Source organism: Dicentrarchus labrax, unplaced genomic scaffold (assembly GCF_905237075.1).
Source record: "Dicentrarchus labrax unplaced genomic scaffold, dlabrax2021, whole genome shotgun sequence".
Taxonomy (NCBI): domain Eukaryota; kingdom Metazoa; phylum Chordata; class Actinopteri; family Moronidae; genus Dicentrarchus; species Dicentrarchus labrax.
Window position 1 is genome coordinate 2696940 of NW_026136715.1, and position 17099 is coordinate 2714038.

Sequence of the window (17099 nt, forward strand, 5' to 3'; positions counted from 1 at the left end):
ATTAGTTATAACTTCCTCCTTCACAACCACACAACTATTGATGAAGTTTGTTCAGAGAATGGGTATTTGTCTCATTCACAACACAACGGGCATTGACATGGGCTGCCCGGTAACCACGGTTACCACAGCAGCCAATGTCACAGACTAGTCCTGGGTTTGGGCTCGACAAAGGTGGTGTTAACTACAGCACTAGTTATATATTAATATAAATTATACTTCATACAAATGGTAATATTTATATAGACCCCCCCCGGTTGATGCCCCCCTGGCAGCCCCCCGAACCTCACTTTAAAACACACTGGCTCAGAGTCTCCTCAGTAGTTTAGTGGATGCATGTGGTGGATTGTTCAGTGAGGAGTTTGACTTTGTGTGCTTGTGTTGGTGAACACATTTACAGCCTCCGCCGGCTCGGTACGGAGGCAGGCACACCGTGACTCTGATTCCCGGAGATGGCATCGGACCAGAGCTGGGCAACCACGTGCGTGAACTATTTCGGTGAGAATTCGCACACACACACTCACTTTCACACACACTCACTCACACTCACTCACTCACACACACACACACAGCACTGGAATGAAGTCAGTAACCGACTCATTCAGTATGTGAATGACTCAGCTGTGTCGTACTGAAGTGATCTCCATCTGCTTTCATTATCAGGTTCTGTTGCGTGCCCGTGGACTTTGAAGTTGTCAATGTGGACTCATCCGTGGCGTCAGAGGATGACATCAATAATGCCATAATGGCTATCAGACGCAATGGAGTTGCACTAAAAGGTAAGTGTGTGTGAGAAACAATGAGCCTGATATATATAATATATAATGTACACTGTTTTGTCTTTATTATAGTCGTCATTCTTTAGGTGTAACTTTGTTTATTCAGGTAACATTGAGACCAACCACAACCTGCCACCATCCTACAAGTCCAGAAACAACCTGCTCCGGTAAGTCCTCCATCTTCCATCTTCCTCGTCTTAAAAGTCACCATTGCTAAACAATAACAAAAGAGGAAGTCTGATGAGGTGGTGAAGCAGCGTGGGATCATGGGAGTTGTTGTCTTCACCACCATTGGCGTCATTGCAGTCAGCTTCTCCCGGTTAGGATTCCTTCAGTGTTCATGGTTCAGGAGGTTTCTACCAGGAGCCCAATGATCTACAGAGTAAACCTAGAGTTAAAAAGCACCAAGATCTAAACAGTGGATGGTAACAATGTGGCTTCAGACTGGATCAACAGTCAATGTATGACAGCTTCTGGCAGACAACCACAACGCTGACGCAGGCACAAAGGGGATATCGACATCCCCTTTGCCATCGACAGGCGACCGGTGAAACGCAGCGTTACCTGAATAAAATGTTTGAACATTGTTGAAAACATTTGGGATAAAGTAAGAACTCAACTACATATAGAACATAGAGCTAGAGTTTATACACTGTTTGATGAGGAAGTTTTAAACAACAACTGTTTCAGATCTGCAGCTGCAGGGTTGAACTGTTCAGTCCTGCTTTGTGCTCTCATATTCCATCTGTCTGTCTCCATCTGTCTTCCTGCTCTCTCTCTCTCTGCAGCACCACTCTGGATCTGTACGCCAACGTGATGCACTGCCAGTCCCTACCGGGAGTGAGGACTCGCCACAGAAACATCGACATCATGATCATCAGGGAGAACACGGAGGGAGAGTACAGCAGCCTGGAGCACGAGGTGTGTGAGTGTGTTTTTATAATCACTCAACACAATTATACCAATCTAACCTTTGTGTTTCTCCACTCGTTCTCTGTCTCTGCAGAACGTACCGGGCGTCGTTGAATGTCTGAAGATCATCACCAAGACCAAATCTCTACGCATCGCTGACTACGCATTCAGGACTGCTCGGGCCAAAGGACGCAGACGAGTCACTGCCGTGCACAAAGCTAACATCATGTCCGTTCCTGTTTGTCTTCCTTTTTATTGATCTTCTCTATAAAACAAACGATACATCTCAATGTGTGTTTGTTGGAGCAGGAAGTTGGGTGACGGGCTCTTCCTGGAGTGCTGTAAGGAGGTCGCCAGCGGTTACCCTGAAATCACCTTCGACAGCATGATTGTGGACAACACCACCATGCAGGTAGCTCCGGCAAGTCTGTACACGGATCTCTTTTAAAATACAAAACGTACAAATGTCTAAAGACTGTACTTGTGACATGATGTTTTGTGTGTGTGTGTGTGTGTGTGTGTGTTAGCTGGTTTCCAGGCCCCAGCAGTTCGATTTGATGGTCATGCCCAACCTGTATGGCAACGTGGTGAGCAATGTGTGTGCCGGGCTGGTCGGCGGACCCGGCCTGGTGCCTGGAGCCAACTATGGAGAGGACTACGCCGTGTTTGAGACGGTGAGAGGATTCAGACGAAGCACAGAGACCATCATTAGCATTCATGTTTGGTCTCCAACATCCCCTGAGGGAGATATTTGGCTCCTCTGGCTCCTCTTAGTGCTCCTAATGGAGTTTTAATTGTTGAGTCAAGGACGTATCTCTCTCTGGGCTCTGATGAATTCATTGTATGGCTTCTTTGTCCGTAATCCTGCTGACAAACAAACAAACAGCAAAAACATAATAATAATGAAATATTAAAGCTGCTACGTCCCCTCATGAAGCCCGTCTTTCTGTGTGCAGGGCACCAGGAACACCGGGAAGAGCATCGCTAACCGTAACACAGCAAACCCCACGGCCATGCTGCTGGCCTCCTGCCTGCTGCTGGACCACCTGAAGCTCCACGCCTACGCCAGCATGATCCGCAGGGCCATCCTCTCCACCGTCAGTGAGACTCGGGTACGCGGCGCCGGCATTGGTGTATCACGTGTCACATTTCTGATGTGTAAGTTAGAGGATATTCTGCTCACATTGTTGTTTCTCTCTCTCTGTGTGCGTCATCCTCTTTGTTCTCCAGCTGCACACTGCCGACCTCGGAGGACAAGGCTCCACCTCTGAAGTGGTCCAGTCCATCATGAATGCTGTTCAGAGCACCGGGCCTCAGACTCTGAGCATCTAGAACAAACACACATAAAATATAGAAACTGTCTCTCACAGCAGAGACGTGTGTGTGTGTGTGTGTGTGTGTGTGTGTGTGTGTTAGTGTGCCTCTCTTCAGTGTTTGATAGGAACACTGAAATATCTATGCAATAGTTTCCTTCTTATCTTCACATAGATTGTTTCACTGTTATTTAAAGTTTGTTTGAGCACTTGGTTTGAAGCTTTACTTTCCCATCATACTGTTGACTGTGTGAAACACTCGGGGTTCCCACGTGTCCTGGAAAACCTGGAAATCAAGAGACTAGTGTTCCAGTCATGGAAAACAGCTGGAAATTGATTAAAATGATCAAATATCCTGAAAATAATCTGTGTTCTCCTGGAAATGTTTGTGTTTTAGGCCCTCTGATCGGCTCTGTAAACCTGGGTGTGTATTTTGTTTGAAACTCGACTGTTGGACACTTCAGAGCAGGTCCACCAGGTCTTCTCAATATCAGGTCTATTTGTTCCAGAGTTGGGAGCAAAACTCTCATATGTCCTTGCATTACAGGCTATTAATGATCAAATCTCTTGTTGCTGTGGTTGATAAATACACACAGTGATATTAATTGTACGTGAAATTAACAATTTAACCTTCTAGAAGATTAATTTTCTGTAAAATAAAATTAATTCTACTTGATTTGAACTGTAACTGAAGGACTGTGGCCACATTAATGGAGTCAATCTGCCTGAAACTGTAGTTTATATGAAGCACTGTCCTGTATTGTCCAGAAAAAAACTCCTGGTAAATGATTTATTAGAAAGATTGGGAACCCTGAATACCTCAGTAGTGCTGTTTGAGTTCATCCTTCCCATGTTTATTAGTTTGTTTCATTTATTTATTTAGTATAACTTATTTTAAAGCAATCTCAGCTGTTGTTCGTCCACCAAACGTTTTGGGCAACAGTTACCTCTAATAAAGCTAATAAAGCTAATAAAGTCTCTGCAGTTCATTATTCTGTCTGTGCTGAAGCAAACCTGTATGAATGTGTGTTGCAGTGGCTCGTCGGCACCACACGGAGGCCACATTGTCTCGTGTAACCACCAGTGTTGAAGCCTTACTAGAAACAGTATTACAGTAATAATATTATTTCCCTCTGTAACTATTAGTGTAACTAATTACTAATACAGTTCAGTAATAATAATATAGCTAGCTCCCAATATCCAATCATATCCCAGGATTTATTTTGTAGTTGTGTATCTCATGAAACAGGAAACTAGTTTTGATTTTAACAAACAAATCTGGATTTTTTTGGGGGAGAAAAGACACAATTACCAATTTTATGGGGTGCAGCAGAAATATATAATTAGTAGTGTAACTAATTACAGTTGGTAGGGAGTAATAAGTAAAGAGATAAGATATTACTTTTTAAAAAGAGTAATGAGTTACTGTCAGTTGTTTTCTGCTCTCTAATAGTCGTATTAGTTGTGTTTTTATTGACAGCAGTAATGATAACTTTATTTTACCCAAAGTGCTTCAGGATTAAAAGCAAAATTCAGCAGGAAACAAAAAACTTAAAACAATTAAATGTTTGATAACAATAAAACCAACAGGAAGATTAAATGAGATTAAAAGCAAAATATAAAATCTAAGCTCTGACAAAGTGGGATTACTCCTCATTAAAAGACAGATTAAGAAGTTAAGTCTTTGATTTTTAGACGGAGACTGTTCCTGTGCCCCACCGGGGGGCCCGACCCACAGTTTGAGAACCACTGCCGTAAAAAAAAACAAAGCAGCACAACCTGATTTCTTGTGAGCAACAGCAGGAAGGTCTGAAAGAGAGGCAGCGGAGGATCTGAGGGTTGCAGTTGGAACATAAAATGAAAGGCAGCCGCTGATAGAAGAAGGTGCAGGTTGTTGTTTAAGGTTCATAAAGGACTTTAAAAGCAGCTGTGAGGTCTTTTTCTTTCATGTATTAGTTAAAAGTCTGTCTGCAGCATCCTGAAATAACACTTCCAGATGTGTATGTTGTGTTTTGAGTGTTTGTTGTGCAGGCTGTAGCAGTGGAGGTATTAATAGTAGTAACAGGCTCTACTGTATAATTTATAATGTAATATTAGTTTATATGTGTGGAATTGTGATGCACTCTGTGTGAAACTTTGTTACCTGGTTAAATAAAATAAGAATAAATATCATACATCAGTAATAATACACATGATCTATGAATGTATGCATAATATAGATATGAAAGATATTTTATATATATTAATTTGAGTAGAAGTAACTCAAGTATTTATTGTAAAATTAAGTTAATTGTACTAATTACGTTCAGTTAATTGAAGTTATGTCTCTAATGCAGCATTAAGAATTATTTGGATATATAGTTGTTCATATGATGATTAACAAACTGAAATATCCTGAGTATATATATAAATATATGTAAAACATAATAATGATTATATTTATATAATAATACAAAGTAAACTGAAATAACTGGATTGTTTTAAGTGCATTTAAATTTAGTTTAGATTTTTAACATTTAGTGATTGATTACGTCAGCTGTTTATCAGGTAATGTAATAATAATGTAAAGTAGTAGAGTAGATTCACCTGAGGTGGAAGATTAATTTAAGTGATTTTATTCAGATAAATTCTGTTCACACATTTTAAATAAGTTTGGAGAAATGTTGAATATGAGTCTAATAGTTTTAATGGAACTGATACAATTAACTTAATTTACCCAATAAACTATAAACTATAATAAACAAATCTTATTTTCATGCTTAAATAGTTTGAGTTAATGAACTTAAACAGTTTATACGTGATCGGTTTGAGTTGAATTAATTCATCAGGTTTTACAGTGAAAACACTTAAAATACTGAAAACATTTAAGTTAAAAAACAACTGAGTGGCTTTTTTATGGAGGATTAATTTATATTAACTTACTTCTTTTATTAAGATCTGTTGTGTCGAGTCCTTTAAATTCAATTAATTGAATTAAATTGGTACAATTAACTTACGTTGAGTTACTTTTACTCAAATCAAATATCTTTTCACGCTTAAGTTGTTGGAAGTGATAAATTTAAACAGTTTGAGTCTCATTATTTAGTTATTTTCTATCATCAAATATAATAAAAAAGTTTATAAAAGTCACCAACTGGCGGCTTTAACATCTTCACAGACTCCAGAAATCAGTTTCAGGGTGAACGGCGAACGTGTGTGCGAGCTCATGTTGTTGTGTGCATGTTTAAGGTCACTCAGCGGGCCCCTCGATAATGAGAGGCTCCACCAAATGAGGGAGCAATTGAGGGGAAGCAAACAGATTAATGCGCTGTCAGAAAGAGAAAGAAAGAAAGAAAGAAAGAGGAGGAAGACAGGAAGGAATGCAGGAGGGAGGCAGGAAAGAGAGAGAGAGAGAGAGAGAGAGAGAGAGGGGTAAAAAACAGGGAGCAGGGGTGAGAAAGCAAAGGCAACCTTCCTCCTGTTGCTGCCTCCTCTACATCCCATCTGTCACAACATCTGACACTCTCTCCCTCCCTCCCTCCCTCCCTCCCTCCCTTTCTCACCCACTGATGAAAACACACACGTACACATATCAGTTTTAATGTGAGTGTATGAAAAAGGGCTTTGATCATTCTGGGAGGCTAATAACAGAAACCTCATTTGATCTCCTGCCCTCACCCGCACTCACCCGCTCTCTCCCCCGTCTCTGCTCCGTCTCTGCTCCGGACAACGAGCAACATGGGTAATATCTAAACAATCAACAGGAAGTGACATTAATTCACCACCACAGCATCAAAGGAGAGGAGAGAGAGAGAGAGAGAGAGACAGAGAGAGAGAGAGAGACAGACAGACAGACAGACAGAGAGAGAGAGACAGAGAGAGACAGAGAGAGAGAGAGAGAGAGAGAGAGAGAGAGAGAGAGAGAGAGAGAGACAGACAGACAGACAGACAGAAGAGAGAGAGAGAGAGAGAGAGAGAGAGACAGACAGACAGAGAGAGAGAGAGAGAGAGAGAGAGACAGACAGACAGACAGACAGACAGACAGACAGACAGAGAGAGAGAGAGAGAGAGAGAGAGACAGAGAGAGAGAGCTCCCCTTCTCGTCTTTTTCGTCTCCCCACTTTTCATAAAATCCCAAAGAGGCGAAGAAGAGGGAGGAGGTGTGTGTGTGTGTGTGTGTGTGTGTGTGTGTGTGTGTGTGTGTGTGTGTGTGTGTGTGTGTGTGTGTGTGTGTGAGAGAGAGAGAGAGAGAGAGTGGAAGAAGGGAGGAGATGGGGAGACAGGAGTCAGCAGTGAGCTGGCAGAGGTCACCCTCAGAGTAATAAGCAAGGGGGGAAAGCTCACACACACACACACACACACACACACACACACACACACACACACAGCATGGATGCAGCTAGTGTGTGCAACAGCAGATCATGTTGTCCCGGCTCCTGCAGACGCTTCACGGGACGCTGAGGACGAGGACGAGGACGAGGTGAGTTCACTGGGCTCAGATCTGATCGGTTTCAGGTGGAATCGATCAGATCTGAAGTTTTAAAGGATTTTAATTGTTTTTGTTTCCGTGTGAAGAAGAACGAGTGTTTGGGCAGCAGGTGTCCGGGCTTATAATTGGATTAAAATAGCTGGAAGATGTCAACAAACTTTTTGTGTTTGTGGTTTTTCTGATTCAAACTGGAGACGTTCAGCAGTTTCTGTGTTTAAAACCTGTTTTTAACGTCTGAAAGTGAGTTTCCACCTTCATATTCTTCATATTCTTCATATTTAACATCCTCAAGGGGCCACTAAAAGGTTTTATTACAACAGGAAACTCTTGATTTCATCTTTCTTTTACTGTTTCCAGTCTTTTCAGAATAAATTAAAAAGCTGCTTTTTCAAGACAAGTGAATCTGGTTTAATGTTGAGCTTTATTTTATGTTTATTTCTGCTTTGTTGAAAGAAAGACTATAAATTATATTATTATAGTAACACTTTATATTAATGTAACATATTATTAACTAGTTGTTTATTAGAAGACTCTTTATTAGTCATTATAAAGCTGCTGTTGGTAATTAAAAACAAACCTTCACTACATCCTGACAGCAGATGAGATAATCAATGAGACTCAACAACAAGCTCTCTCGGCTCTGATTGGTTGTTTTCGTTTGCAGACGCCATCAGGAGGAACCAGAGGAAGCTGATATGTTCACAGATTATCTGTCTCATGTTTCTACAATCAGGATAAAGTGAAAGTTTCAACAAATATGATAAAAAAAGTTAAAGTTAAAATAAAAGTTACCGACTGCAGCTTTAATTCCTTATTCTGATCGTTTCCCTTCAGTAATCTATAAACTGGTTATTGATAGTAAGCTGTTGTATATGAAGAATGTGACATTAATTTACATTAAGTACTTCTGCTTTTGGCTTTTGTGAATTTATAATTATGAATTATCTCCAATATATATTAAATATTTTAAATCACACTGGACCTTTAAAATCACTGAATAAAGACGAGAAATAAAACAATTTGTAATTTCTAAAGCCAACTTTAGATATTTATATTCAATGTTTGACTATTTATGTGCCACAAAAACAAAGTGTTTGACTTTAAATATCTTCATTTGGGGGATTTTCCAGACAGATATTAATACATGTGATTGTTGTTCTGATTATTATGTGAATATTTCTCCCTGAAGACTTTGAATTTAAATATTTTTCCATCCGTTTGCTCCTAATCCTAATCCTAATCCTAACCGGGAGAAGATGACTGCAATGACAGCCACAACGGCACCCTCCGTAGAAGCGGACCTGTTGCTTCTGTAGATAAAAACTGGACCTTTAATGTGAAATCTTGACAGCCGTCAGATAAACGTAGTAAACGTTGTATGTTTGTATTTCCCCTCATTAGCCGCGGCCCATTAGCGCTCAGTAAACAGTCCCTAACGAGGGGGCCTCCCTCTACATGCCTCTGAACGAGTGTGTGAGCCACAACAAGTTTCATTGTCTCACAATTAATGTGCTCACAGGAGCCCGACCGTACACATACGCCCCTATTAACTTCAGCTGTGTGTGGGTGATTACCCACAATGCCTGTTTCATAACCTTTCGATGTCACAGTGCAGCCAATACGAGCGAGGGGTTAACTAAAGAAACCATCATGCAACACATTACCAGGCAGGGGAGGAAAGGAATTACCGTAAAACTTCTAATAATAGCCCGGGCGATTATTTGCTTAAATCCCTGAACTCCCCCTGCCTTTATTGGGGACAGGCCTTTATTTGGGACAGGCCTTTATTGGACACAGGCTTTTATTTGGGACAGGCCTTTATTTGGGACAGGCCTTTATTTGGGACAGGCGTTTAATTCCTTTAGCAAAAAACTAACCTAAAGTCTAATAATTGCTGCTTCTCTTGAGTTTTGTTCAGCAAATTTGCCAACTAACATAATGATTATTATCGCTTTAGTTGTTTTTTTCCCGTCTCTCTTGTTTACCGTGTTTCCGAATGAATTAACGTTAAACTTTGGTGTTGATTGTTTGCGTAAAATATTGTGAACGATTGAATTGAGGAGAATCTAACTGATTAACATTCATATTTGGGTAGGAGATCGAAACGACTTTTAACTCGCGACTATTTCTATAAAATCCAGAGCAGGCCTCTATTGGAGACCTGTGTTTATTTGTCAAAACGTGCAGCCACACCAGGCTTTTAAACGAGACCTGCATCGATTAGGGACCCTGCTTTTATTGGAAGTTTTATGGTAAGTAACGTTCATTCAAGTATTTAAGTACAATTTTGAGTTATTTTTTTACTTTTTATTTCATTTGTTTGACAGAAGAAGTAATCAGATGCTTTATGTAAGAAAGTATGATCAGGAAACTACAGCAAACGTACAAAACAGGAGTTTTTAACTAGTAACTATTTTATACTGATGCTTCTATAGGAAAATAAATAACAACAAACTACATAAACAAACAAACAAACTGTGAGACGATTATTTCTACATAGCAGAAAAAACTTTTTATTAACTTTAAACTGCAGTAAAGTTCCTTTTTGATCTGCTTAAACTATCAAAAGTAAAAGTAAAACAGTTTTATTATATATATGTAATGTTTCTGGATTAATATTATTGCTGCTTTAATGTTTAATTTTAACTACTTTATTTACTTCAGGATTATATTTTAAAGGTCGAGTGTGAAACATTGAGGAGGCAGAAATATAATATTTATATGTTTGTTTTAATTAGTTTAAAATCACCTGAATATAAGAGTAACATTTTTCTACAGTCGACCAGAACGTTCGTTGTGTTTCACAGCGACTGTAGTTTCTCCTTCAGGGAGGGTGAAGCGGGGGAGTTGCAATCTGCAACCACTAGACGCCACTAAGTCCTCCACGCTTTTCGTCACACGTCTCTACATTTATCTCCTCTTCCTCGCCTCCACCCAGCCAACATGTCAGTCTCCATGGCGACCGACTCCTACCCGTCCGTCGACTGGTCCGTGGTCTCCGTGGTGACCGTGACCCCGGCGGGAGCGAACGCCACGGGCTGGGAGCGCGACGCTGTTGTAGCGGTGGCGGAGGTGGTGGTGCTGGCTGTCATCCTAGTGATGGCGTTGCTCGGCAACGGGCTAGTGCTGGTGGTGTTGCTAAGGCGGAGACGACACAACAACCCTCTGCACCAGTTCATGCTCAACCTCTGTCTGGCCGACCTGGTGGTGGCGCTGTTCCAGGTAACACACACACACACACACACAGGTAACACACACACACACACACACACACCCCACACACACACCCTGCAGCTCACTCCACCCTTCCTCCCCTTTCGTCCTCACCCTCGTCTTCCTCCCTCAGGTGTTGCCCCAGCTGGTGTGGGATGCTAAGGGCCGTTTTCCCGGCCCGGACTTCCTGTGTCGGCTGGTTAAATACCTGCAGGTGCTCGGGATGTTCGCCTCCTCCTACATGATCGTTGCCATGACGATGGACCGGCACTACGCCATCTGCTGCCCTCTGCTGGCGCACCGCAGCGGCGCCACCCAACGCTGGAACAGCTTCATACTGCTCGCCTGGGGGCTGTCGCTGCTGCTCAGCCTGCCACAGGTAGGGTGATACAGGTAGGGTGATACAGGTAGGGTGACAGGTAGATTGACACAGGTAGGGTGATACAGGTAGGGTGACACAGGTAGATTGACACAGGTAGGGTGATACAGGTAGGGTGATACAGGTAGATTGACACAGGTAGGGTGATACAGGTAGGATGATACAGGTAGGGTGATACAGGTAGGGTGATACAGGTAGGGTGACACAGGTAGATTGACACAGGTAGGGTGATACAGGTAGATTGACACAGGTAGGGTGACACAGGTAGGGTGATACAGGTAGGGTGATACAGGTAGATTGACACAGGTAGATTGACACAGGTAGGGTGATACAGGTAGGGTGACACAGGTAGATTGACACAGGTAGGGTGACACAGGTAGGGTGATACAGGTAGGGTGATACAGGTAGATTGACACAGGTAGGGTGATACAGGTAGGGTGATACAGGTAGATTGACACAGGTAGGGTGATACAGGTAGGGTGACACATGTAGGGTGATACAGGTAGATTGACACAGGTAGGGTGACACAGGTAGGGTGATACAGGTAGGGTGACACAGGTAGGGTGACACAGGTAGGGTGATACAGGTTGGGTGACACAGGTAGATTGACACAGGTAGGGTGACACAGGTAGGGTGACACAGGTAGATTGACACAGGTAGGGTGACACATAGTAGGGTGATACAGGTTGGGTGATACAGGTAGATTGACACAGGTAGGGTGATACAGGTAGGGTGACACAGGTAGGGTGACACAGGTAATTAAAGGTGGTGACACAGGTGGGTGAACAGGTAGGGTGACACAGGTAGATTGACACAGGTAGGGTGATACAGGTAGGGTGACACAGGTAGATTGACACAGGTAGGGTGACACAGGTAGGGTGATACAGGTAGGGTGACACAGGTAGATTGACACAGGTAGGGTGATACAGGTAGGGTGACACAGGTAGGGTGATACAGGTAGGGTGATACAGGTAGATTGACACAGGTAGGGTGATACAGGTAGGGTGACACAGGTAGGGTGATACAGGTAGATTGACACAGGTAGGGTGACACATGTAGGGTGATACAGGTAGATTGACACAGGTAGGGTGATACAGGTAGGGTGACACAGGTAGATTGACACAGGTAGGGTGACACAGGTAGGGTGATACAGGTAGATTGACACAGGTAGATTGACACAGGTAGGGTGACACAGGTAGGGTGATACAGGTAGATTGACACAGGTAGGGTGACACAGGTAGGGTGACACAGGTAGATTGACACAGGTAGATTGACACAGGTAGGGTGTACAGGTAGGTGATACAGGTAGGGTGACACAGGTAGACCAACACAGGTAGGGTGACACAGGTAGGGTGACACAGGTAGGGTGACACAGGTAGATATTGACACAGGTAGGGTGACACAGGTAGACTGACACAGGTAGGGTCATACAGGAAGCAGGGGCATTTACAAATGGCCACACGCCTCTTTGCCCCTCCAGGTTTTCATCTTCTCCCGTTCAGAAGTGGCTCCAGGTGTCTACGAGTGTTGGGGACACTTCGCTGAGTCGTGGGGCCTCAAAGCCTACGTCACCTGGATGACCGTAGCCATCTTCATCCTCCCCGTCCTCATCATCACCGTCTGCCAGGTAGAGACCGACGGACCAGAACTCATAAATAAATATTCTGGTGGTTTATTTACTGTCTCTGATCCATCAGGTTCGAATCTTCAAGGAGATCCACAACAATCTGTACCTGAAGTCAGAGCGCCGCCTCTCCCCCGCCTCCCTCCCTCCCTCCAGACGGGACAGCCAGAGAGGAGGAGGAGGAGGAGGAGGAGGAGGAGGAGGAGGAGGAAGAGGGAGGTCCAGTCTCCCTCTGTATGTTTCACCACTCATGTTCAACAACCCAGTGAACCACAGCAGCTTTGACCCTGCTGGATCCTCCTACCAGCACCTGCCTCTGGGTCCACTGAGGTCCAACAGCATCCCTCCTCACTGCGATATCCACACCTACACCACCGTTCACCCAGGTGAGAGCACAGAGGGGACACTGCTGGACCTTTAGATTACCCTACTGACCTTTCTCACAGCAGCTATTCTGACATAAAGTAGTAGGACAAACTCATCATATCCCCTTTGTGCCTGCGTCAGCGTTGTGGTTGTCTGCCAGAAGCTGTCATACATTGACTGTTGATCCAGTCTGAAGCCACATTGTTACCATCCACTGTTTAGATCTTGGTGCTTTTTAACTCTAGATTTGAACCGGATGAAGGATTTTAGTCATCGGACGTCTGGATCTTAAGTTATCAGAGAAACAAGCTGAGCTAACGTTAGCAGCAGCTCGGCTCGCAGCCCCTCCGGGACGTCCTTTGTCTGTCCAACAGCGTGGGAGAAGCAGTGATTGTTAAGGTGGAACTGCTTTATTCAGTGTGTTTAAGGTGGAACTGCTTTATTCAGTGTGTTTAGTGGTTTTAATCAGCGGGTCTGTTTGTGTTGGAGAGGAGGAGACCTCTGTGGATCATTGGGCTCCCGGTAGAAACCTCCTGAACCATGAACACTGAAGGAATCCTAACCGGGAGAAGCTGACTGCAATGACACCAATGGTGGTGAAGACAACAACTCCCATGATCCCACGCTGCTTCACCACCTCTTTAAACTTCCTCTTCTGTTATTGTTTTGATGTGAGAGAGCCCCTAGTGGCAGAAATTACATACTGTACCTTTAAATGTGATAGAATATTTATCTGAATCAGGTTACAAGGATCTATAAGTTGAGTTTTACAGGCAGGAAACAGACAAACACATAAATGATGTTGCTTTTAAAAGCTGTTATAAAGTACAATATGTGAGATAAATCCCTCTGATTTGTTTCTTTGTGTGTTCCCGGCCAGCCGAGCTGCAGCCTGACATTCTGCCCGACCCTGCGGCGCCCTCTGCTGTCTGCTGCCCGCCACACAAACCCCTCGCCGCCCGCGGTGGAGAGGTATCGGCAGCCATGTCGAAGACGGTGAGGATGACGCTCGTCATAGTGCTCGTCTACTCGCTGTGCTGGGCCCCGTTCTTCAGCGTCCAGCTGTGGGCCGCCTGGGACCCCGAACCGCCGCAGAACGGTAACGCCAGTTTGTTTCCTTTTGACTGCTGTGAGAATGTGGATTGTTGTAGTAGCGTAACCTGTGGTTAAAGGTACAATGTGTTATTACTGCCACTAGGGGCTCTCTCACATCAAAACAATAACAGAAGAGGAAGTTTAAAGAGGTGGTGAAGCAGCGTGGGATCATGGGAGTTGTTGTCTTCTAGGATTCCTTCAGTGTTCATGGTTCAGGAGGTTTCTACCGGGAGCCCAATGATCCACAGAGGTCTCCTCCTCTCCAACACAAACAGACCCGCTGATTAAAACCACTAAACACACTGAATAAAGCAGTTCCACCTTAAACACACTGAATAAAGCAGTTCCACCTTAACAATCACTGCTTCTCCCACGCTGTTGGACAGACAAAGGACGTCCCGGAGGGGCTGCGAGCCGAGCTGCTGCTAACGTTAGCTCAGCTTGTTTCTCTGATAACTTAAGATCCAGACGTCCGATGACCTCTCCCTGTTGTGTGTGTGTGTGTGTGTGTGTGTGTGTGTGTGTGTGTGTGTGTGTAGGGGCAGTGTTCACCCTGCTGATGCTGTTGGCCAGCCTGAACTCGTGCACCAACCCGTGGATCTACTCCGCCTTCTCCAGCAGCGTCTCTCCGGAGCTCCGACTGCTGCTGCTCTGTCGCTCACACACACAGCGCCGAGGATCGTTACCGAACGACTCCACCACCACACACACCTCCAACTACTGAACACACACACACACACACACACACACACACACAAATACACAGCTGAGTTTGTATCTGTACACGTTGATTGTTGTAGTTTTGAGGATCAATCTCATCTGTCTGTGAATTAAAGGGACAGTTCACTGATATTAATTAATACAGATTGTTTTGGCACCAGATAACTCAACAGCAGAACTCAAGACCCTCGTTACTGAAGGTACTCCACATTCTTGGTTGTGAGCAGTTTCACGGAGGAACTATTTTCTTTCTCTACACCCGCCAACCGTATCTGAACGTCAGCTCAGTGAGATAAAACGTTACAGCTCAGTCGAAGACAACATGAAACAGAAATCAGAGTTATTTTCTTCCACATATTTACGTATTTCCTATCAATCTACATCAGTGGTTCCCAACGTTCGTCCTTTAGGGACTCGTTTTATATCACAGCTCACTGACTCGGTGACATCATCTGTGTAAAACGAGTCATTTCCTGTGAATGGTACATCAGAAATTAGTTTTCCTGATATTTTTAGGAACTTTTTATACAAAGCTGTGTCTGTATCGTCTGTTTAATTTTATTTTAAATAATATTAATGATAAGTTTGTGATTCAAAGTTTAGTTCTTAAATAATCTAAACTTTAAAAATAACAATTTAATTTAGTTTTCTTCACAGAAATTAATGAAATGCTGAGATATCGGCCAACTGTGAATATTTTTTAAGTTTTCTTACAGTCCTTGTGACCCCTACTGGGGGTCCCGACCCTCAGGTTGGGAACCACTGATCTAGATGGTATCATTGATTTTGGGGTGTACTGTCCCTTTAAGGTGATAAACGTAATAAGATAATGAAATATGAAGCTAACAAACAACCCGGAGTTGATTACGATTAGAAACAGGAACGTCTAAAGCTCACTGATTAACACTTTATAATGAATCGCACAAAAAGGGTGAAAACAAACAACAATGTGTGGTTTTACGTCGGGTAACGTCGGGTAACGTCGGGTAACTTGATGTAACATGAGGTAACGTGGGGTAACGTCGGGTAACTTGATGTAACATGAGGTAACGTGGGGTAACGTCGGGTAACGTGGAGTAATGTGAGGTAATGTGGGGTAACATGAGGTTACTTGGTAACGTCGGGTAATGTGGGGTAACATGAGGTAATGTGGGGTAACATGAGGTAACTTGGGGTAACTTGGGATAACGTGGGGTAACATGAGGTAACGTCGGGTAATGTGGGGTAACATGAGGTAACGTGTAACGGGGTAACATGAGGTAACATGAGGTAACATGAGGTAACTTCGGGTAACGTGGGGTAACGTGGGGTAACATGAGGTAACGTCGGGTAATGTGGGGTAACATGAGGTAACGTGGGGTAACATGGAGGTAACATGAGGTAACGTCGAGGTAACGTGGGGTAACATGAGGTAACGTGAGGTAATGTGGGGTAACATGAGGGGGTAATCGTGGGGTAACATGAGGTAACGTCGGGTAATGTGGGGTAACATGAGGTAACTTGAGGTAACGTGGGATATCGTGGGGTAACATGAGGTAATGTGGGGTAACGTGGGGTAACGGTAACATGAGGTAACGTGGGGTAACATGAGGTAACGTGGGGTAACGTGGGGTAACATCGGGTAATGTGGGGTAACATGAGGTAACGTCGGGTAATGTGGGGTAACATGAGGTAATGTGGGGTAACGTGGGGTAATGTAGAGTAATGTGGGGTAACGTGGGGTAACATGAGGTAATGTGGGGTAACATGAGGTAACGTGGGGTAATGTGGGGTAACATGAGGTATGTCGGGTAACATGAGGTAACGTGGGGTAATGTGGGGTAATGTGGGGTAACGTCGGGTAATGTGGGGTAACATGAGGTAACGTCGGGTAATGTGGGGTAACATGAGGTAACGTGGGGTAACATGGGGTAATGTCGGGTAATGTGGGGTAACATGAGGTAACGTGGGGTAACGTGGGGTAACATGAGGTAACGTGGGATATCGTGGGGTAACATGAGGTAATGTGGGGTAACGTGGGGTAATGTGGGGTAACGTCGGGTAATGTGGGGTAACATGAGGTAACGTGGGGTAATGTGGGGTAACATGAGGTAACGTGGGGTAATGTGGAGCAATGTGGGGTAACCTGAGTCTGTTAGTGGAACAAACAACAACAACTGTTAGTGGATTGTTGTTGGAACAGCGACTGAGGCCGTATTGATTAGGGACGCACGATAAATCAGGGCAAATGTAT

The 17099-nt window shown here is 43.7% G+C and overlaps 2 protein-coding genes across 3 annotated transcripts in view; both read left to right on the forward strand.

Annotated features, from left to right (window-relative positions):
• The window catches only part of LOC127378098 (isocitrate dehydrogenase [NAD] subunit gamma, mitochondrial-like), a 7511-nt gene extending 3534 nt beyond the window's left edge, over positions 1 to 3977 (forward strand). For both annotated transcript variants that reach the window (XM_051426666.1, XM_051426667.1), the window contains exons 3-11: positions 398 to 495; positions 661 to 776; positions 883 to 943; positions 1565 to 1697; positions 1783 to 1916; positions 1998 to 2100; positions 2216 to 2362; positions 2645 to 2800; positions 2919 to 3977. In XM_051426666.1, coding sequence (XP_051282626.1) covers positions 398 to 495; positions 661 to 776; positions 883 to 943; positions 1565 to 1697; positions 1783 to 1916; positions 1998 to 2100; positions 2216 to 2362; positions 2645 to 2800; positions 2919 to 3020 — 1050 coding nt within the window. In that variant the 3' untranslated portion in view covers positions 3021 to 3977. The remainder of the gene's footprint in view (positions 1 to 397; positions 496 to 660; positions 777 to 882; positions 944 to 1564; positions 1698 to 1782; positions 1917 to 1997; positions 2101 to 2215; positions 2363 to 2644; positions 2801 to 2918) is intronic.
• A 6057-nt stretch (positions 3978 to 10034) lies between these two features.
• On the forward strand, positions 10035 to 16840 carry LOC127378099 (vasopressin V2 receptor-like). Its single transcript, XM_051426668.1, has 8 exons — positions 10035 to 10691; positions 10816 to 11061; positions 12542 to 12688; positions 12759 to 13071; positions 13932 to 14150; positions 14686 to 15962; positions 16136 to 16215; positions 16727 to 16840. Exons 1-6 carry the CDS (start codon positions 10413 to 10415, stop codon positions 14868 to 14870), a joined length of 1389 nt encoding a protein of 462 aa, XP_051282628.1. The 5' UTR covers positions 10035 to 10412; the 3' UTR covers positions 14871 to 15962; positions 16136 to 16215; positions 16727 to 16840.
• The last annotated feature ends 259 nt before the right edge of the window (positions 16841 to 17099 follow it).

Bases quoted from the DNA above. Each gene is read 5' to 3' on its own strand.
- LOC127378099 (XM_051426668.1), top strand. From the start codon at position 10,413: ATGTCAGTCTCCATGGCGACCGACTCCTACCCGTCCGTCGACTGGTCC. The intron at 11,062-12,541 runs GTAGGGTGATAC...TTGCCCCTCCAG, and splicing joins TGCTGCTCAGCCTGCCACAG to GTTTTCATCTTCTCCCGTTC. The intron at 14,151-14,685 runs GTAACGCCAGTT...GTGTGTGTGTAG, and splicing joins CCCCGAACCGCCGCAGAACG to GGGCAGTGTTCACCCTGCTG.